General features: G+C 37.6%; 2 protein-coding genes across 6 annotated transcripts in view; both read left to right on the forward strand.

Moving 5' to 3' along the window:
- gramd1bb (GRAM domain containing 1Bb) overlaps positions 1–11,270 on the forward strand; it is a 74,899-nt gene extending 63,629 nt beyond the window's left edge. For 3 of the 5 annotated variants that reach the window (XM_055147783.1, XM_055147784.1, XM_055147785.1), the window contains 15 exons: positions 2,221–2,305; positions 3,037–3,140; positions 3,225–3,320; positions 3,780–3,860; positions 3,927–4,042; positions 4,362–4,524; positions 4,594–4,783; positions 5,441–5,584; positions 5,670–5,788; positions 5,913–6,055; positions 6,150–6,253; positions 6,522–6,822; positions 7,425–7,532; positions 7,614–7,734; positions 8,556–11,269. In XM_055147783.1, coding sequence (XP_055003758.1) covers positions 2,221–2,305; positions 3,037–3,140; positions 3,225–3,320; positions 3,780–3,860; positions 3,927–4,042; positions 4,362–4,524; positions 4,594–4,783; positions 5,441–5,584; positions 5,670–5,788; positions 5,913–6,055; positions 6,150–6,253; positions 6,522–6,822; positions 7,425–7,532; positions 7,614–7,734; positions 8,556–8,642 — 1,962 coding nt within the window. In that variant the 3' untranslated portion in view covers positions 8,643–11,269. Of the gene's footprint in view, positions 1–2,220; positions 2,306–3,036; positions 3,141–3,224; positions 3,321–3,779; positions 3,861–3,926; positions 4,043–4,361; positions 4,525–4,593; positions 4,784–5,440; positions 5,585–5,669; positions 5,789–5,912; positions 6,056–6,149; positions 6,254–6,521; positions 6,823–7,424; positions 7,533–7,613; positions 7,735–8,555 lie in introns of all 5 variants that reach the window. The other 2 variants (XM_055147781.1, XM_055147782.1) reach the window with 1 other exon arrangement.
- A 1,002-nt stretch (positions 11,271–12,272) lies between these two features.
- Positions 12,273–22,893, forward strand: LOC110161966 (dapper homolog 1). Its single transcript, XM_020926807.2, has 4 exons — positions 12,273–12,512; positions 20,346–20,460; positions 21,148–21,255; positions 21,401–22,893. Exons 1-4 carry the CDS (start codon positions 12,273–12,275, stop codon positions 22,891–22,893), a joined length of 1,956 nt encoding a protein of 651 aa, XP_020782466.2.
- Positions 22,894–23,191: the final 298 nt, after the last annotated feature.

The raw sequence follows: 23,191 nt of genomic DNA on the forward strand, positions 1-23,191 counted from the left end.
GATCTAAACCCAGACTATATGAGGGCTAAATTAAGACTAAAACAAAAGAAATTTATATCCACCAGCACTGCACTGGTCCAAACTTGTAATAGCATTTGAACTACAAAACCAAGGACTAAATGCAAGCTAAACCAGGGTTTAATCTTAAGGACTGAACCTTGACTAAAAGCAGTAGGTCTACATGAAGAGACTGAAATCATCTTTTAGACCAGCCAACAGGGACGCCCCACCCTGTTTGACTAGTTCACAGTGCCAGTCTGTGCTATCTCCTACTGTTTGCACATAGAGTTAATCATTGATCGTGTACACCAACGCAGCCGCACCTCTTCTCAAATTAATCATATGTCACCTGAACAGCAGCCATTCAGAGCCACACAATGGTCTCTTTTTTCCTCATTGATTAGTGAAGTAGACTAAATGGCCAGAACATGCTGCTAATAAATGAGAACTTCTGAGAAACTTAAATTTCTTCCACATGATCTTAAAGCATGCACTGGCTTCACTGGATGCCTTGCACTGTAATACCTTCAAAAACAACAATCACACCTATTGTACTTTTATGGGTGCCAAATTTGTGTGCCAATCACTTTGTTTATCTACCATGATTGCAGCTATATTCCAATAAATGAAAAAAAAGTTGTTGTAAAATAGTTAGTGTGTTTGATAGTTGAATAATGCATTGATTGTGTCAAATTGGGTCGAAAATGTAACAATGAGCTGATTGTTGTCATGTCTTCACGCTTCCAGACCAAGACTGATTTTGTTTTTGTGGCGAGGGGTTATTAAAGGTTATGCTGCTCTTTCTAACTTTAGTTTTGAGTGGCAGCTGAGGCACATACTTGACACAGCAAGTCATGTATCTACAAACCACTTTCAAATTTCAGTGCTTCTTTATTGTCTCTTTTAAACAATATATTCTTGTTATAGGGTTATTTTCAGGTTTAGTGTACGTACACAAGCAGTAGATTTAAAAAAAATGCTTCTTTACTGTCTGTTTTAAACTATATTTTTATTAACATATAGGGTCATTTTCAAGCTTACTAAACATATGCAAGAATTAGATTTTGAAAAAAAAAAAAAAAAGAAAATTAAAATATACTAACGCCGTAATAATTAAGGGCTTGTTGAGGCAGGGTTACTATAGGGCAAAAGCTGTGTAGCTCTTCTGCTGTGAGGGAGAGACGGAGGATCGTGTGGGTAGAGTGAAGGGGGCGGATTCAGCAGTGCTCATACCAACAGACACTTCTCCCCAGCTCACAGTGTCTTAGTTGGCTAGTCCAATGCAACAGGTGCGCTCCGTGTGCTCCGAAAATGGGCTCTGACGAGGATAGTGGTTTGTCCGATTGGGAAGCAGTGCTGCAGTTGGATGAGGCGTTGGCGGGGTGGTTTCTACAGGGTCCTGCGCGAGGAGAGTGGGGATGGGAGTGGGGATGGGCAGCATCTGATATCCAGGACCCCAAGTGGGACAATGAAGAAATACCTGCTGTAAGTTTGGTCACTATATAGATTATTTTGTTTATAAGGCCATAGTGCTGTTTAATTACAGGGTAGTATTTTTTAAATTGAATGTTTTTGTTTTTGTAGCCTTTTGCATATAATTGGAAATTGTTGTAACAGTCTTTTTTTTATATAATTCTAAATACATTTTTCAGCTATTTATATTCTCCTACACTAGAAAAAAAACTGTTGTTGTGATGTTTGTATTAGCATTAGGAAAAACACTATCACCAGTTTATCTAAACTTTTTATAGCATATATTGCAAACTTTTGCACTTTCCTGTTAGAGTGTCTTGTTTTGTAGTTAACTTGATTCTACTATATATTGTCTGATAGAAACCACCTGGCCTGGACATTGAGAGCTCTTACTCCAAGCATTTGGGATAAACAGTTCAGTCATAGATTAAGAGTATATACAAATTTGAATATTTAAAACAAGAATACAATACAAAGGCTTGCACTGTTTACTTTTGCATTGCTTTTTCCAGTTGCTTCTGTCATGCCATAACAAGGTATTCATTGTCACAACCACCAGATCTCTTACTATATTTAATACAAGATAAGCAGCATGTTTTGAATGTTATGCAACTGTACAATATTCGCAGATGCTTGCATAGTCCTTGCTTGCTGTTCTTTTTCCTGGGTTGTGAACTATGCAGTTTTATTAAGTTAGACATTGTGGTGATGGTGAGAAACTACATGTGTGTCTATGTGTGACTGCAGGTGCTGAGCCCAACATACAAACAGCGCAATGAAGATTTTAGGAAACTCTTTAAGCAGCTCCCCGACACAGAGAGGCTCATTGTTGGTGAGTAGTGAATCCTCAAAGGCACAGAGAGGGGGGGTAAAGGGTGCATCATATCAGCTTGTAACCAATTTTAGGGTATGTAAAAAAATTTAAAATGTATTATACGAGGTAAAAGATTTGAAAATAGATTATACTAAGTAGGACTGGGCAATGAATAGAATTTCAATCAATGTTACTCCTTTATTCAGAAATGACAAGTATATAAGTCCCCATACGTCCAGTTCTACATGTTTTTCTGTTGTCTGTCATGTTTGTATGTTATATTAATGCTACGGACCTACCAACCTCTGGTCCAAGCCAAATTTCTCTACGAGAAGACAAAATAAATGAAAACCTAAACTTAAGATCGAAATGCAGCTATGTCCAATCATCAATGATATGGTTATTGGTTTTAATCGGGAGTTTCACAGCCACTCCACTGTCAGTACAAGAATGTAGTTTGAAGCATAGTTCAGATTTTTGAAGGCTTTTTTTGTGTGTTAAATTATTTGTTAACATGTTTTTATTGTTTATGTTCATGAATCAATACTGAAGGATATTTTTATTTTGTTTTTGAAAAAAAATGTCATCCATTTTTTGCCCAGTCTTACTTAAATGTGCACTATGTAACTTTTCTGGTACACCAGCATGTCTTATCTTCTTAACCAGGAAGTAGCCAGGTTGTTTGTGTGTTGGGTCATAAATTTGTTTGCAATACTTCAGTCTTCTGTTTTTTGGTCCATGTATTTTAGACTACTCCTGTGCGCTGCAGCGGGACATCTTACTACAGGGTCGACTCTACCTCTCAGAAAACTGGATTTGCTTCTACAGTAACATTTTTCGTTGGGAGACACTGGTATAGTCCAAAGTTAAAACAAATATGTAATGTTAATGAATTATTTTGTAATTTCTCTGTTTTCTGTCTAATTTTTGTGTGTAGTTAACAGTGCGACTAAAAGACATCTGCTCAATGACGAAGGAAAAAACTGCTCGCCTCATTCCTAACGCCATTCAGGTCTCCACAGACTCTGAAAAGGTAAGGGTTTTAAGATTTTTCTTTCCAATTTTGAATAAGTATATAAGTGGGTGTTGGATGCTGGTAAATATAAAATTGCATATTTTAATTTTTACTATATATGTATACTTAGACTTAGACAAACAATCTAACTTACACATTACAATATATTATAATAACAATGAGCAAAAATATAAATTGTTATAATAAATTCAAAATAAGAAGCAAACACATCAAGAGACTTGTGTCAAATAAGGTGTAATTATATAAATGTATTTGTATAAGTAAATTTAAAATATAGAAATGTACAAATACAAATATATTTCATCTTAACAGTGTGAAGATTAACTAGTGATTGACATGATAGAATGATGACCTTTTCTACAGTTGTAGGGAGTATGGTACAAATATATTTCTGTATTACTTGTGTTATTATAATCTTAAAATAAAGTTTTATAAAGTATCTGTCATATTTTTTAGCACTTTTTTACATCATTTGGAGCCAGGGATCGGACGTACATGATGATGTTTAGATTGTGGCAGAATGCTTTGTTAGAAAAGGTGAGTTTACATATTGTGTTGACAGTGCAATGTTTTTCTTACAAATAATTTAAACTCTTTTTTTAGCCCCTGTGCCCAAAGGAACTGTGGCATTTTGTCCACCAGTGCTATGGCAATGAGCTCGGTCTAACAAGTGACGATGAGGATTATGTACCACCGGATGATGACTTCAACACAATGGGGTTAGTTTAGTTAGTTTTCATAAAAATTTTAGGAAACAATATATTGTTTATAAATAAATATATGTTTATATAAAACATTAATGATGACATATTATACATTTATTATATGTACTGTTATAACCTATGACACATTTACATCATTATATTTTAACCATTGCAAAAGTGATCTGAAATGACATAACAACATAGTTAAAAGCTCTTAGGGTCAAGAGGTCAATTTTGCCTATTTTCTTTTTATTAATTTACATATATTAAAAATATTTTTTCTGTCAATCTTCTAACTTTATTTCAACAATGAATTGAATATCTGTGTCTAAAGGTTCAGTGAGGAGATCCCAAATGAGGAGAATGAGATAAACAATGACAACTTGACCAAAAACAATGTTGAATCGAAGCCTGACGGGAGCCCTCCTCTTCTTCATAAAAAGGTTGTGCCTAACAATGCCATTCCCAGTCCGGGCAACCACGACACTCCAATCTCTGTAAGATAGTTTCTATATTTCTAATCTCACACACGTACATCATTATTAAGAGTCCTTTTTTTTCATCAGTTTGAGCTCCCAACAGAGGAGTTTGCAGACTGTCTCACAGATGGGGACCTTTTAGCTGTGCCTCTGGTAGTGGAGGAGAATAACCAGCCCAGTGAGCCGGGTGCTCCTGTCCCATCACCATCTCTGGACTTCAACGACAATGAGGACATCCCCACTGAACTGAGTGACTCCTCCGAAACACATGATGAGGGCAAGTTCAAATAATTTCCCTTATGGATCAATACATTTATCTAAGTTTAAGTGTACTGTCCATTATAGATGGAAATAATCAGATATCTCAAATGTATTTACGGTATGTGTATGTCATGTTATTGGAATTAGCGATGTACTTTAAAAATTATATAAATAAATGAGCCGCAGTTGCTCACTTGGTAGAGGGTTGAGTTTCGTTGGGTCACAGATTGGCAGTTTGATCCCAGCTCCAACATACATACTTTCTTTGTGTCTTTAGTCAAGACACTTAATCCGCCTTGGCCCTAGCATCTGTGAACACTGGTGTATGAATGTGAGTGGTTCTTTGATATTTAGTGCTTTGAGCACCCAGAAATATTAAAGCGCTTTATAAATGCAACCATTTACGACTACTATAATCCCTTCTTAAATCTTTTTTTTTTTTTTTGTCTCCACTTTTAATATATATTTTTTATCACTTTAAGTAACCAAGTAATGTATGCTATAAACAAAGTGCAGATGGAAAGATCAAAATTGTTATCCTTTTTTCCATAGTTTTTTGTGTAATATACCAGTCGTCCTTATTTTGTAGTTGTAATTGAATGTTGCATATGCCTGTATTTTAAGAAATATTTTGCATCTTTATAAAATTCAAATTTGTTTTATTTTTGTGCAGGTGAAGTACAAGCCTTCCATGAAGACCTAAATGGCCGACAGCACATAAACGAGGTGTATAAGTTCAGTGTGGACAAACTCTACGACCTCCTTTTCACAGAATCACAGTTCATGAGCGACTTCATGGAGCAGCGGCGATTCTCTGGTCAGTAATATAACTTTATTTAGTAGAAGGTAGTGTATTGGTAGTGTATTTCTATTAGTAACTTTCGTATCATTGCATTATTCAGAAATAGTATTTCATCCATGGAGGAAGGAGGAGAATGGAGACCAGACCCGTGAGATCCTGTACACAATATCTTTGTCTAACCCACTGGCTCCAAAAACCGCTACTGTCACAGAAACCCAGGTAAACAAACTGTTAACCTGTTTCAAGTCCTCTGTTTAAAAAAACACTCCTTTTTGTACAGTATAATATTCATCTAGCTCCTATAAATCTTGTTTAAATGGTTAATGCTATACTCATATTTCAGACTCTATACAAAGCTAGTGTGGAGAGCGAGTGCTACATTATTGATGCTGAGGTCATCACACACGATGTGCCGTACCATGATTACTTCTACACTCTCAACCGCTACATGCTAACCAGGGTTGCCAAGAACAAGTGTCGATTACGGTAGGATAGTGGTTTTGGAATTACGAAACACTAGCACCATTGTTTAATTTGGTACTTGTATTCTGATCTCCCTATTCTGTATTGTTTTGGTCAGAGTATCAACAGAGCTGCGCTACAGGAAACAGCCGTGGGGACTTGTCAAAGGTTTCATTGAGAAAAACTTCTGGAGTGGACTTGAAGAGAACTTCCGCCAGCTTGGTACATTTTCATTTCCTTGTTTTTGTTTTGTTTTGTTGTTGTTGTTTTTTTGGGTAAATAATTTTTTTTTTTTTTTTTGAAGAGAAGCTGTATAGCATTTCATTCAGTAGGACTACTGTATTTAATTGTCATCAATATGGTTTGCATTTTGCTTTTAGTAGGCTTATATGAATTACCTTACCAGGCAATACCAGGCAAAACCATAAGAACTCATTCTTATTTACCGTGCCTAACACTTTTGTGTCTTTTAATATTTTTCATTCTTCAGAGCTGGAGCTGTCAAAGCTGGAGGAGATAATGAGTGAGACACATCAAATGTCTCCTAAAGTCAAAGTGGTGAAGAACTCCACCATTCGCCGTAAGAAAAGGGCCCTTCCTCACATGCGCAGCCAACACCTGGAGGAAGCTCTGAGCCCCGTTACCACGCCGACGGACGAGGAAGTCATTCAGAGGATCAAACACGTAGCAGGATCCACCCAGACCAGATTCCAGGCTCCGGACCACCAACACCTGCCAGGGGGCTTTGCTCTGTACAGTGTCTCCAGACTACTGCTTATCATCAGCTTTGTGTAAGTAGAACAGGGACAGGCAGACAAGCTACAGAACAGTTTAGCCCATAAAGTTGGAACCATTTTGGATGTGGATACTCTCCACTAATTTGATTTATCATTTGATTTTAATTTTTTTTTTTATTTACATTAAAATAAGAGATACATATAGCTATTTGTGAATACCTCTTGCATATTTAATCTATTAGGGGTGGAGATAATTTATTCCAAGTTTATGGGCTGTAGTGTATTGTAGTAACACTTCATAGAAAATTAAATAAAATAAGCTAATATTACTCCTCTTTTCTTTCTTTTTATTGCCATCTATAGGATCTGTCTAAGGTACACATAATATTTAACCAGGCAGATTATATAAAAAGTGTTTGAGGGTGCGTTCAAACTTAAAAATTAAAATTTAGACTAAATTTGGAACTCATTCTGGAGTAGAGGAGAACTAAACCAGAACTAGAACAGGAACAAATCAGGTCTAATATTCCGGACTAAACTGAGCTCAAACCAGGACCCAACAAGGACAAGTGTGAACGCACCCTAATTCTAATGTTTAATACCGTATTTATATAGATTTTCAGGTCAAACTTAGTTATATTTTTTTATTATTCTAGTCTGGTGCTATTGGTCTTCCTCAACATGCTGCTCTTCTACAAGCTGTGGATGCTGGAGTACTCAGCCCAGTCCTTAACAACATGGCAGAGCTTGCGTCTTCACGAAAGGTACACAGAGAAATACTTCACTTTTACTTTGCGTTTCTCTTGACAGTAATCACTATAAAGATGGTGTGCTTGTGTTTGTAGTAAACTGCCGCAGACGCAGATGGAGTGGGCACAGCTTTTAGAGGCACAACAGCGTTACCATGACACCGAGCTGCAGAAGTGGAGGGAGATCATCAAGTCATCTGTGGCATTGTTAGACCAGGTAATCAGACAAAAACTAAAATGTAAAGAAGATGTTCCACTTTATAATAATTACACATTAATTAGATTTGATAGAGCATGAACAAGACATAATTCATAATGAGCAAATAGTTTATTAAGAAAGATTATGGCCTTGTAATTACTTATTTAATACCCTAATCCTAACTCATAACCCCTTACTTTAATTTTAAGTAATTTTAAAAGCAAAAATAATTTTAATTCAATATAAGAAATAATCCTAAATGTAAATAGTTTTTTATCTGGCTGTTTATGTCACATTCACTTTTCATTCAGAAGGTTTGATTTGAAAAAGCTAACAATGATCATCTATATATATGAATAAAAGTTCATTAAGGATATTACTGTTGTCAAAATCACTCAAAAATTTTAACACTGTAAGAAACAATTTACTACATAGTAGAATTTCCGAGCTGAATAATGTGAGACATTTTGTCCCTCTAGTTATTGTCAATTTTTTTCTATTCTGTTAATTCCAGCTAATCTACTACATAGTGCAAAAATATGTCAAATACTACGCTGCCTTATGATGTTAGAGTTTTTGTTGTTGCACAACCCTATCAAATGGGTTATAGCAGCTTGATACTGGTACTGCATCTCTGCTTTTGGCTAAACTATGAATAACGTCTGGCAATCATTGAAAGCATAAGAGGTAATATTTGATCTTGCTGTGTGCCTTATTGTTATATCTTGTTCAGAAAAACGCACTCTATGTTAGTTTTGCAAAGTTAGTGGGCACTTTTTTAACTTAAAATTTAATTTTTGAACTTTAAATTTAATGTTTAACACTTTTTTTTTTCTCAGATGAAAGACTCTTTATTGAATCTTCAAAGAGGGATTGGTTTGAGGGACTACAGCTCAGAGACTGAAGACAGAAGTCAATATCAATGACAACACAAGGGCACATGGGCATGCTGTGCAATATTACACTATGAAGTACCACTACCATCCAATGGGTGCTTAACAAATGGGCTGGTCCAACAGAACAGGTGGGGAAACAGCGACCTCTGCCTGACAAGACAAGACGGACCCTTTAAATGGATCAAAATATTTACAGAAGGAACTACCTAAAACTGGAAAACTGAAATCTTGTGACTTTCAAGTGCATCCTACTGTAAGCCATGTTAACGAGGGGAGAGGGGAGGCAGGAATGATGGGAAACTACTGCATGCTTTTAGACCCCCTTGCTCCCCTCAGTTAGTGTACATGTGGTCCAGGTCCTATTTTGTGTCAAAAAAGAGATGGGTCCTACAGGGGGTGTGTCTTCGTCCTCTTGACTGTTCCAACTGTTTTGCCCCCTGGAGGGCGCCATTGCATACACTTGATCAGACCGCAGTATTGACTCACAACCAAATAAGGTGTTGTAGCTATGCTGATTGCTTCAGCTTTCTTGGTCTTTCAGGGCTGGTTCCTTGTAGACTATATTTATTTTTTTATTATTTCCAGCAACCTGGCATTACAATCATGACTTCAGTGGAAAGGAGCTGTGCTGTTCTTTTCCATATTATGATGTTTTTCTGTGTTTTGAGAATGTACTGCTCTAAAAGTCAACACTGATCATCAGATGTCTGAAAAAAGGGATGCTGCAGCCTGTCTTTAGGGAGATGTCTTGTATTTATCTTACTAAACTGTGATTATGCTCCTAAAGATGAAGAATTCTATGAATATATTTGAAATATATGAGGATATTACATTATTTATGATATACAGATTTAAAAATATATATAAACATAACATATATTTATTCCTAATTTATGTACATAAAACAATTATTAGAGCTTTAGAGCTGAATTTCTAAAAGTTTTCTTCAGAAACTGAAATGCATGCCAGATATGTCTGTGACATATCCAGTGTGCAGCAAACCGCATTGCGCGCTTACATTCGCGCTCCTCTGTTCGTACAGAGTGAATGATGTTCTGTGTGTGAGTGAGGGAGAGCATGTGAGGGGTGTTTGTGAGTGTGATATCATTCCTCTCTTGTTTTGATTTTATTATATTATCTATATTATTTCTGGCTCAAACGCCAGCGCTGCCTTTTTGATGCTAATGCATTTGTATGCCGCCTTGCATTAGCCCTGCCAGGGTAACGGTTTACACTCAGACTTTTGTTTCACTGGAGATTTGAACTTGTTCTAAACATGCCTAGTTACAGAGTTAATTGTACTGTTGATAACATGGAAAATCAGTGGTTGTCATCCTCATGATCTTTACATATTAAGGAAATATGTAGCATCTGCCGCAACATCAATTTTGTTTCAGTTTTACCCATCAGCATGAGTTGATCTCAAGGCTATTGTTGGGAATGCATCAAATTCTCCAAACCCAAAGTATATATTAGTAATTACCTTACAGCAGCAGGTTTAGGTGAGATAAGCACTTCCTGTATCTTCCTAGTATAGAATGCACTTTAGGACTTTTATGAAGAATGTCAAAGGTCAGTGGTTTCAGCTGGGACTGAGGCAGATTGAAGGCTTGGGTTCTGATTCAGGGCTATTCTAAATGGTCGATTTCACTGTATTTTCTTATACTGTTTATTCAGGCCCACATATTTTGAACTACTTGAGTGAATAAAAGGGTGACTTAAGGGAATGGTACATCATGCCTATGGTATGTTTCAGACTGAATGACTGACTGCAGATTTTAATGCTGCTGTGTATAGGTTCTATAAGTCCATATTTACTGAAGAAACAGAGTGATTGTGAGCAGTTAGAAATTCTCTTCTAATGTTGGCAACTTATGTAGTTGTTTGATGGTACAGAAATATTCAGTTGTTTAATGATTGGGCATTAATATTTCTTTAATACAAGTGTTTTAATCCCAACTGTTTTTACAGGGTTGTTGTGTAAACTGCTGTATAACGCACACTATCTTCAGACTGGATTTATCATTTATTGTAATTCCTAATGATACAACATCTCCAATCACAGCACTCAACTTACTGCATACAGTGATTTTGTCTTCTTTTACTTTCAGTTTTAGTGTGCCCTCATGCTGTAATCTTTGTTAAATGAATGATTGTATGATTGCTGTTGGTGCACAGCAGTGGACTCCGGGCAAGTAATGAACCATTTTTGACATGTTATGAATAATGTGTTTTTGTCATTGACTGTATTAATTGGCATTAGCCTTGTTGTTATAAAGGCAATGGCCCTACCAATGCAGATCTAACCAGCAGACTGGGTTAACACACAAAACCTCACAAAACAACCACTGATCAAACTTATAGCAAAGGTTCTTTTCCACTGTGTCTTGATAAATGTGTACTTGTGTAATTCTGTTCTACTGTATGTTTTTTTAGGAAATGTGTTGATTTCTAGGGACACTTTTAGTGAGATTTATACATGAGACAGTATACAATGAATATATGTCACATTATCTGCAGTGGCATCACACTGACAGCCTGCGCTGCGCGTAGGTTTGGGTTTGCTCTGCCTCATAGAGACACTTCAACTGGCTTCCTGGTTCATGTGAAGTAGAGGTTGAAATATGAATAAAACAACAAAAGTAAAAGTTTGTGTAACTGGTGAGTCAGTTATTTAAGTCCAGTGATAGAGGTTTTTTGTACTGCAGAAATGTTATGACAGCTGGCAGGTGCAAAAATGTTTGGGGAAATACAAGTAGGATATATAAGGTTTTTTGCAGTAAAATAGATCAAAATAAAAGGTCAAAATTTAAACTGCAAGCTGCATATACATATATATGTATGTGTGTGTATGTGTATATATATATATATATATATATATATATATATATGTATATATATATGTATGTGTGTGTGTGTGTGTGTGTGATATATATATATATATATATATATATATATATATATATATATATATATATATATATATATATATATATATATATATATATATATATATATAAATACACACACACAGGAACTAATGCCCCCTTCATCAAAACAACACTTTCACTGTTTGTTTGTTTGTTTTTTTAGGAATAATAAACAATGAAGGAGCAGTTATTTTAAACTGTCAATGGCCTGTTGTAACATGAAACTAGCACTGATTGCAATTGTTAAGCCAATATAGAGGTACTTCAACAGATCCTATTAGAAATATGAACGCTTTTTTACGTACAGCCCTGTAGAGTCCATAAAAATCACAGCATTATATGAGTGAAATGAAAGAATGCATTAGTTCCAGTGGCAGGAGATGTGAGGCAGGGTGAGGTCACTGCGTCACTGTAATGAATCAAGGGGGATGGGACGCTACGCACGCAGCATCCTATGTCCAATGAAGATTTGAAATACCGTTTGGGGAGGATGATTCCTACTTTCTCTAGCCTCTGAGGGGGCGTGGCTTGATGTCTGTGTTTGACAGCCACGAGAAAGAGAAGGCGAATAGGCGATGCTTATAGAGAGGCTGGTAAGGGGTAACCACGCTGCTGCTGTGGGAGCTCATAAAGATGCAGTTTGCAAGACGACACTCAGGTCCGTTGTGGATGTAAAACTAGGATATTATCAATAAAGGGTTTTAAGAGTAGCGGCAAGTTGCTGGCATCCATGCACCGTGCCTTCACTTTCCCAATGACCGTGGAGCGCAGTCGGACCAAAGAGTGTCTGGAGGCGAGTCTGGCCGGTCTATGTGAGCTTGAGCTCCGCAAGCAAAAGCAGGAGTCCCTGGTGCTCGGGGCGCTGGCTCTCGGTGACCCTATTCTCCTTCATCGGGACCAGGGCGCAGGAGGAGCCGAAGCATGTTTCAGCATCTGGGGACAGGAGAACCTCACACTCCGGCGCCAACTGGTAAGACTTTTACTGATGTTTTACGCCCACGTTGACTCACACGTTTAGTCACACACCACACCCCAATTGCGTACCCCACTTTCGCCCCAAAATCTAAGATTGTCCTAGAGACCACAGCTGACCATCCTTATTGTTATCCACTTGACCGTTGCACGCCCCTAGTTAAGGCTGCCTCTTTTGTATGAATGTCACCTTTATGTGCTTAAAAAAGTTATTAAACTTGATTGATGGCTTTTCACATTCAAAAGACGCTTTGCATTTCTTGGGGTTCGCAATGAAATGTATGCGCCAGGGCAAAGAAATTAGGGGGTGGAGCTGGGATACGTTTGGGGAACACACCGACTCTTAATGGCCCATTGTTCCCCCACATCACGGACTTTTGTGGCTTTTATGAGTTTACAAGCTCCCGTTGCAACTCCATGCACATTATTAAAAGCATGAGTTATAAATGCAACATTTTATCTGTCCCTCTGGTCTTTAGTTCATGTTTAATTACGCACCAACTGACAAAATTTATGGCATGTTTTACAGTGTTCAAATAACTTGCCACTAAAGTAATTTGAATTATGGCGCTTTAGGCCTATGGATTGTGTTTTACTATAGAAATAATGTCATACAGGGGTTATGACAAGCTTAACTGTGCAAAATCAGTATTCATAAAACGAAAGTGAAGTCTATTAAAGTAAAATGTAACTGCTTTTTCTTCTACTAATTTGATTCACCTTGTAAGATCGTGAAGCTTTGTTGTTGCACCCCGCATGTCGTAACATTGGCACAATAAGAAGCTATTATTGAACTGGGTGCAAAAGAAATTGAATCAGCCGCCTCCTCTTCACACCTCCCTCCCTCTCCTCCACTGGGGCCCTAACAATAGGCGCATATGGGGCTGAATACTAATGACGAAGAGGAGGCCCCAGCATTGGCGCTATCATGGTACACTGGCATCATATGGGCAATAAGATGACGATTTGCTGGTGCCATATTATATTTGATTAAACGTGTATAAGGAATAAAGGAATCAGAAATGTCTTGATTTTCAACCAGAGTTCCAGGAAATAGTGTGTCAAAAATATTTTTGAGTCACATATGGATTTAACAAAATAATTTAACATTTGAGTAAATTGATCCAAAAATGCAAATCAAATCGCAAATATAAATAACCATACTTAATGGCAGGGACCATATTTGCTATATTATATACCACTTTCCTTTTCTTTAAGATGTGAACTGGTAATATTTTAGTATGGTGTACAGCAAAATATTTTCAAAAAGTGTGCTGTGACTCAAAAAAAATTTTTCAAAAACAGAGCCTTTTAAACCCCAAAAGACAACGACAACAAATTGATGACAAAAATGATGTAGGGGTAGCAAATTTAATGTTGCTTTCTACACAGGGCATGTCAGGATCAATGTTTATTAACAGTTTTGCCCATCCAAGCGTGTGAGTAATTACAGGGGTATTCCTCTGAGAAGATTTTGTGTGCTTGCAGGTCACCATCTGTGTCCAAGGCAAATCCGCAAACTAATATTCTCCTATATGCCTTTGTAAGTAGAGACCATGTTAAGTGTCAGTAAGCAGCCTTGAACATGAATGTAGGACCCCCTTATTGGGCTAGAGGGGCCTGGATAATAATACGTGGTGGTGTTGTAGATAGATGGTGTTGACAGATGTAGGACGTCCAGACAGCAGCTGACCCCTGTACCCCACTGTGTCAGAGGAGCCTCAGAGAGAGCATGTATGAATTGTGTATGAATGCATGACACACATACAGTACATGCGGTTGACTGGACCTTTGGCTTAACTAACCTTGAGCCACAAATATCTGCTCATGTTTTTACTCCTCCCTGATAGGCGGTCATATACTTTAACATGTATATTGTAAGGTATTATATATTGTGGTGACAGGTACACCATCCACATAGGTGCATAGAATTTTGTTAAAAATTGTACTTATAGAATAGTGTTTTTACAAACTATATTAACATTTCATACTCAATTTCAATACTAAGGAAAATGATTGACACTCAGTGCCTATTTCAACACTATAATGATCTCTGTCTTTTCTGAAGTAGATCAAGACACTCAGAAGAAAGGTCCTATTGACATGATTTTCAGTATTAATGCTCAAATGAGTATTTAGTTTTCATATTAGTTTTTGTATTTGTTAATATAATAACAATAATAATAAATATAATAATATAATAATAATACAATTTGAGTATGTAAGAAAATAATACTTCCATTAGAAATATTGTTTTGAAAACATAGAAAAAGGGTGAGGACATGTAGCCTAATTAACCCTAATCCTTTCCAGTGTCTCGTTATCAGATTTTTTGCAATCTTACTACTCAAAAAATTATACATTTCAAATATAGAGGTAATGGTTTCTGCAACATAGAAAATCAAAGGTGAGAAAGTAAAGCAAAACCATTAGAAATATCCTTGTCCCTTTGTCCCAGCTAACATGCTCCGTTCTGTGACACTGCTGACATACTCTATTTTATAAAAAGAAAAAACGATCCACCATTACACCCTTATTTATGTGACGTGCGGACTTTTGTCTCATTGGTGCATGGTTTCTTCGGTTGGCTTTGCCTTTGTTTGGGGGCTGCCATCGATCATCCTGTGCCCTGTGACTGTAGTGTATCATTAGTCCGCGTGTGGAGATCTCCGTCCACTCAGCACTGACGAATCACTCAGCCAAATCAATGCAGCGCTCAGCTCCTGTTTGTTCACACCACACTTTAAAGACAGAGCTGTAATGAGTTTGTCTTCTTCACTTCCTTTGTGCAAACTACACAGTGTGCTCAGACAAAGGCGCCAAGTTAACGCTCTCTACTCAACCTTATAAACACTGTTGCACTTGGACTATTGAAAATGAAATTTTACACAATTCTGCCATAACTAAATGTTTCAGTTATATTATGGTCTTTCTTTACTAACTAATGAGTTCTGATTCTGATTGAATCTCAGTTAGTTCATTCATATTCATCACATTTTAAAGGGCACTGTGGTATTTACTGGTCTATGTTATAATGTTTCTTCATCACAAAGATACCTGGAGTTGTGTTTTGTTTCTCTGTTCCTTGTGGTGTGATCTGGTAATACAGGAAGTGCTCCATAGTGTTTTTAAAGTCTATACACCTAGACACTAGAATCATTTGGACAATTTTAACACTGGATTTGCCAATCTCTTCTGAACTTGAAGGTAAACGGTAGCTATTAATATGAAGACTGCCGCTTCATGACATCACAATGTGGAACAGAGCATTTTTGAGCTTTGGAGATGTAGCCAGACTAATAATAAAGGATTACTCAAACATGTGTGAATGAAACACAACTCCAGCCAGATATGTGTTTAATGAGGTAACAACATCGTAACATGTCTTTAATCTCACATGAATCAATTTTATATAATATAGGACCTTTAATCTGGTTTGGATTTGCCTTTGTCTTATTTGTTGTTCCAGTATTAGATTAGCACATGCCCTGTTTTAATTCAATGTAAGCACTCAATATGGGCCACGACATTTCTGAACCTCTCTTCATAATTTGTATAATTACTAAGAAAATCCCATTATTGCAATCCTACCAATGTCTCATTTATCCTACTTACTGCATGCTATATACGCTCATAATTTTACTGCTCGGTTAAATAAGCATGGCAGAACACATTTTAATTAAAAACAATTAATATGGCATATTGTAATTGTGTGTGTGTGTGTTAGACACAGGCAATAAGGCCAAACATAGCAGTAGTGTGGGTTCTGTTGTGTTTTAGGCGCCCCACTGCCTTAACTGTGTGATACCAGTCACAACAGTGCAGTAATTATAGAGGATTGAACGGTCTGTGCTCTCTGCAGTAGGTTTCACTATACTGGGAAATGGAGTGTTTCTAGTGACATTTCACCAGTGAAATGTTTTGTTACAAGACCCAACTACTCTATTTCATTCTAAATTGGTTAAATACTCAAGGGGCCAGGAGCAAGACCAGGAGAGAAGAGGGTGGAGTATTGGTGTAGTAAGCCAGGCCTGTTTAGATCATGAAACAGACAAAGGGTACATTTGCATGGAAGATAAAAATCTGAAAACTAGAATAATCAGACAACCCAATATTTAGATAAGCGCATTCACACAAAAAATCTGATCATCAAAAACACCTGGTTACATGTGTCAGTTAGATTTTTTTATTTTTTATTTTTATTTGTATTTTTTTTTAGAAAGATAGTACAATGAATTTTAAATCTGTACTACTTGACTAAGAAAAAAGATTAATCTGATCAAATGTAACTGACTACATTTCAATAACATAACTCCAGAAATCATGGTGAGAGTTTTGTGTACATGTAATTAATAAAACCAAAGTAAACAAACTAAAATATTTTAACAGGGAAAAAAACAACTAGGACAGGCTTAGATCCACTCAAGGATTAAGCAGTGATTTAAACATAAGATGTTGAGCAAGATTAAGGAAGACTGTAAGAAAACGAAGACTGAAAATCCCAGAGCAAATAACCAATGGACAATTGTACTTTGATAGCACCAGAACCTGCCCTATTGTTGAGAACACTTTTGGTCTATTGTGTTCCAGATATTGCTTTGATTAAATCCCTTAAAATTCTTTTGTGTCTCCACTCTCTGGTCGATATAGACTTTATGTCCAAGAGTTGACCCTGGTTCACCTGGTGGTCAGTATTTTCCATGCAGAAAGCAGGTGTCCCATTATAAACCTAACAACTTAATGGTAAGGTAAAGCAGTCTACCAAACCAGGTCCTCTGTCCCTGCCCCCATCCCCCACAGCGTCCAGGAGCGCCGCAGAGGATGCAGTAAAACAGTAATGATACAGTGCACTGAGTGTCAGGGAACCAGCGTGTGACCATTAATAATAGAATGCAATCAAAGAGGCTGAAAGATAGTGGCTAGACCTGCTTCAATGAAAGACCAGAGATAAGGTTTAAGATGTTCACTAAACAATTGTAACGTAGCTTTAGACGCACATACAAATCTCATTGGACCCTGTTTAGTTATTTTCTTGGATCTATTTTTTATCATGTTTATTCCAGATTTAGGAGGTTAAGTCAGACTAAATTAGGGACTATTTCATTACTATTTCATCAGGCAATTATAAAAGGAACATTTTGCCCATGGCCACAAACTGGAAAAACACTATTATTGCTATTTTTATATTGAGTGCAAAAATATTTTTTAAAGTAACTGTGGACTACCATTGAGATGTAACAAATTAAAATATTAAAAAGAAAAGAAAAAAAGAACAGTGAAGCATGTCTATCTTTTTGGATGTACCATCAAGTCTCTCTCTCTCTCTCTCTCTCTCACCAAACTGGGACTAAATTAGGGCTGAACTTTGACTAGACCAGGATTAAACCAGGACCAAAACAAACAAGTCTACATCAGGGCTACAATGGGCTCAAAACAGAACCAAACTAGGACTAGTGTGATCACATCTTTAATTTATTATTTTAGGCATGGTATATGTACTTTTGCTTCAAACCAAACATTTTCACATTTATGTTTTAATCTATGTGTAGAGCACTCTGCATTTCAAGTCCAATAAGGGCGGAAACCAATCAATTATGTCCAACAGCCTTATTGATTTATTGATTTCAAATTGCCTCCCCCATATCCTCTCACAGCTTTCACTTCCAGTCGGTATTTAACAAGGGAGTACACTTTTCATCTCTGAGTCACAATACAAAATAATATTGATGTTAATGATGTAAATGCAAGTACTTAGTGTAAAACAATAGAACTATTTGTGAACACTTAAAGGTCTGCCCTGGTCTTGGGTGGAGAGGTGACATAGACAACAGAGGTCAGCTTGGGTTAGATCAGGTCAATTGTTCTTTCAGCATTGTAGCATTCACATTATGGATGACTGTAGTTTAAAGGACAAAGAAGCACAAATTTAGCGGAGCAATAAATAAACATGAGTCGTATTTTTGACTAAATTGCTCATTTAAAGGGGCACTGTGTAACCTTTTCTGGTGAGTCTGCCACCTGCTTGTCTCCATGTAGATGCTACTGGTCTGTCTCCATGGAACAAGGAGGTTAGACTCATTGTACAAACTCATTGTTTCAAAGTACTGTATTTTTGACTAGTAAAATGTGCACGCAAGTGAATAAATGCAAGAGAGATATGTTTAATGCAATACTGTTGAACAATCCAGACAAAGCAATAACATCTCCATGGAGATAAGCATGTGGCAAACCATTCACTGCTAAGGCTAACATAGTGCACCTTAAATTTGTCTACATTTAGTTAAAATATGATTGCCATTATGATCTATATAATATTAGGCAATTACTTTTGGTGTTGGTCCCAACTGTGTTAAAGAGGATTACATCAAGGAGGGCATGTAGGGTATCACAAAATCAATATTTTAATTACTAGTAAGTAGACCTGTTTCCATAGACTTCACATGTTGTTATTGTAGGGACAACACTGTATGGACAGTAATGTGTACAGACAGTGAAGTGCAGATTTCCACAGTGTCACTCAGCCTCTCGTCATATGAGCTCTGTGATATGAAAGTGGTCACCCTTGTCATGAGGATATGCTTCAGCTTCTGTTAATGAAACCTCTGATGAACCCAGACTGTCAGCTGTAGTCTCTGTACTGACTCTTGTAAAGAGCTGTGTCAGATGATGTTGATTTCAGACCATGGGTAATTGTCAGATTTGCATGTCCAATTGCTGTGCCTGAATTCAAACAAAAACAAAAAAAATTTCACACATTGTATATCTAGGTGCAGATTAACTGTGCAAAACATGAACTGTACATCTTAGTTAAACAAAAGAAAGCATTCAAACCAAAAATTTATAAGAAAAGTGTTAACTATTATTAACTGCAAACTACTAACTATTTACAGCTGTTATAATCTATTTACTATTATACAGCAATGGGGTAAACAGTAATGTTTAAAAACTTAATCTAACACTAACAACACTGCTATCCATAAAACTGCACATCAGTATTGTATACGATTTAGTTTTCCTTCAAAATATATTAATAAAATAGTAAATAAAAGGAAAATGAACTTAAATGAACCACTGACATAACGATTGGGTTTAATGAAAATTGATTTATTTCAGCAGCTCAAGACCACCTCCCTGTTTCCTCTTGTTGTGAATTATTCATGTTCCAGTCGGCTGCTCCCTGTGTGAGGCTACTTACATAAGACCCACAGATCTGTGCATAGATGCACTTTAGAGATGGCCTTCAGATAACCTTTGTGTTTCTGTACTGAAGAAGAAACGCTGCTCTGTGGGTTCTATCATGTCTGCTGAAATAAAAATAACTTGTATTTATTTCAACAGGCAATTATAAAAGGTACAGTCTGCTCATGGCTACAAAGAAATAGGAAGAACACTTAAGAACTAATGGATTATGGCTATTTTTATACTGAAATGAAGAGTGCAACAAATCAAAGAAGCGACTGAGATGTAACAAATTCAAATATTAAGAAGAAAAGAACATTGAAACATGGCCATCTTCTTGGGTGTACCATCAAGTTATATAAATCAATATAATTTAATCATATAAATTATATACTTCCTACTTTTACTGCTCTCTCTCTCTCATGTCTTATTTATAAGCATGTTGGTTAGCAGGTGCATGCAAAGGCAGTAAAGTTCACACAGCTGGACTGTGACAGATTTGGAGATGTCAGCTTAAATGAAAACATTTAAGATGACATCTCCAAATCTGTCATTTTATCCAAGTACTGTCTGAACACTTAGTCAATACTAGTTGTTTGTGCCTTCCCTGTACAGTACAATAAATAAGCATGTGTTATGTTTTTTGTTGCAGAGCGCCCTTCAGAGCCACCCATGGGCCCTGCTGCAGTCCTTGGAGCAGCAGGTGGGAGAGCTCAGGATAGACACTGAAACTGCGGGAGACGCCAGCAACAGTCGACCCAGTTCTGGTACACTGCTCTTTACACGATCCTCATAATGCAGTGTTTGTTTTGCTTTGTAGAAGATAATTGTATGAATCTCCTAATCCTTAAGATGTGTGTTCTGTCAGCGTGCAATGGATTATGAAATTGACATAGAATTTGACCCCATAGTCTGTTTATAATTATACTTTACATGCTATTGTTTTGGTGGCTTAGTGTGATTTTTAGCATTAAACATCCTATATTATGCTAAATTGATTCTTTAAGTTTTAAGTTAAAGTGTTACCTCGTCAAAAACATACCTGGAGTTGTATTTTGTTTCATACATGTTTCAGTAATCTTTTAGCCTGTCTTCATCTCCAAAGCTCATAATGCTCTGTTCCACCTTATGAAGTGGTTTTCAAGTTAACAGTTACCTTTTACCTTTTGTTCAATAGAGATTGCCAGTTCCAGGGCTGTAATCATCCAAATTATTCTAGTGAAGGTGTATGGAGTTTAAAAACACAGTGGAGCACTTTCTGTATTACATCACAAGGTGGAATAAATATACAGGATTTGTGTGTTAAATATGTGTGAATGAAACAAAACACAACTCCGGGTATGTTTTTGATGAGGAAAAAATATTAGAACATAGATCAGAAAATTGCGCAATATTGGTCCTTTAAAAATTAAGTAGATTGCTAAAATTTAAATATATTGTAATATTTTTCACAGGTTTCTATGAATCTAGTGAGGGCCATTCACCAAAAGGGAGATGCTCTGCAGAGCCTACAGACACAGAGTCGACATGGGCATACAGCAATGACAGGCCAAAGTCTGTAGGTAAGAAAACTGTAAATATATATATAGATTTATACTTGTTAAAAGGGCAACTATAATAAATAGACTTTGCAGAAGTCAAGGTCATCTTCCTAAAGTTCTCTTCCAAAATATTTTCAGTACTTATTATTTTGTTTTCTACTTACAGGTGACTCACTTTCCCCAAATAGTAACATAGAAATCCCCATTCTTCGCACCTCTCTTCCTCGGTCTTTCTCCGCTCCGTACCCACCTCTAGAGGGCATCGCTGAGGAGGGCTCTGGACCTGATCCTTGGTTTTGGGACCCTCCTAAAACCACCCAAACTTGGCCACAACACCAGCAGCAGGAGGAGACGGAGGTCACAAAAGAGGAGGACTACCAGCAGGCTCTGAGGGTAGAGGGGTACATTCTGAGTGTCATCCAAAGACATACTCTCTCCCCACGGCCTTGCCAGCCTCGCACAACCATTAGCCCTGATCCCACATATTCCAATACATCTTTACATCGCCGAACACCATCGCTTACCTCCGAGACCCTCCCCCTTGACCCATACCTTCAGCCTTACGTTGACCTTTTGGGGCATCCGAGTAGTCAAATCAGGGGTTGTGACCTATATGAAGGGGAGGCTTGTGGCGGAGAGGCCCCATCATTGGAGGAAGACTGTTTTTTGGCTCTGCCCTACCCCCAGTCTAGGCCACACTCTCTGACTGGAAGGCTACCCTCACCTCTGCCCTTCCAAGACCCCAACTGTGGTTCAGGGGCTCTTGACCTTTGTGGTGAACTCACATCCCCCCAGCATTATAGAAACCCACAACCTCCTATTCACCAGAACCTTGTAAATGCACAGTTTGTTCCCGGACAAGGTGGTCACACTGCTATACAATCACCAAGACATTATATCCCTGGTCAGTCTACTCAACGAATTCAAATGATCACTTCCCCTGTTCACCAAAATAAAGATAAAGCATCCAAGAAAAACCATAACGAGCGCCAGAAATCAAAGAAATCAAATGGCAAGAACAGGTCACAGTCTGAAAATAGCCTACTTGGTCAACGCATGCTGCCTGAACGGCGATACAGCACATCAGAGCGCCCACAGGGTAGAGTGGACGCTACTTATAACCAGGCTGTCCAAATGGGTCGTAATAATGGCAATAGACGCTGGTGCTCAAATCTAGAGTTAAGCCAGGACGAGGGTGAATCCCATACACCTCAAGCCAACAGACGGCCACCTAGGAAACGCAATGGTCATTCATACCAGCCACAACAAAACCACCCCCATTACCAGCAGCAGAGACAACAATGGCTGCACAGTGACTACCACCAGAGGGCACCACTGTGTCAGGAAGAAGAAGTGGCCTACCCAAGAGCTGTCCCTGCTGAATCTGAGTCTAGTATGAGTGAGGTGTACTCTCCAGGGTCTAGTTCATTGTCCAGTGATTCGGATGAGAGTGGTGGGTTGGTGTGGCCACAGCAGTTGCCCCCTCGTTTAGCCATGGGGTCTTCCTCCTCTTCCTCGCCCTCTCCCCAGGCCACTGCAGCAGCGAATGGCATCGCGTCACAGCCCAAAGCCTTTGTGAAGATCAAAGCGTCTCACGCACTCAAAAAGAAAATCCTGCGATTCCGCTCAGGGTCGCTAAAAGTCATGACCACTGTGTGAGAAAGTAGTTGTTTCACTGACATGAGATAACAACGAAGCCATTTTCAAGGGACCTATAACTCAAATGTTGTTTGTAATGTGTTTGTTCTTTGGATCTTGACCAGTGATTCATCAAGCTCGTTTTCCACGCCACTATTGTCCACTACACACCCCAGAATCGGTCTAAATTGTATAAACATGTTAACTTTCTTTTTCAAACATTTAACTGATTATGCTGAGAGGAGCGGTAGACCACTTTGCTCTGTCTTCTTTATAATAACCGTACTGCTACTTTGTGACAGTCGAGTTCAAATCTTAG

This window comes from Boleophthalmus pectinirostris, unplaced genomic scaffold, assembly GCF_026225935.1.
Source record: "Boleophthalmus pectinirostris isolate CB_2022bp ecotype Guang Dong unplaced genomic scaffold, ASM2622593v1 HiC_scaffold_9, whole genome shotgun sequence".
Classification (NCBI taxonomy): domain Eukaryota; kingdom Metazoa; phylum Chordata; class Actinopteri; order Gobiiformes; family Gobiidae; genus Boleophthalmus; species Boleophthalmus pectinirostris.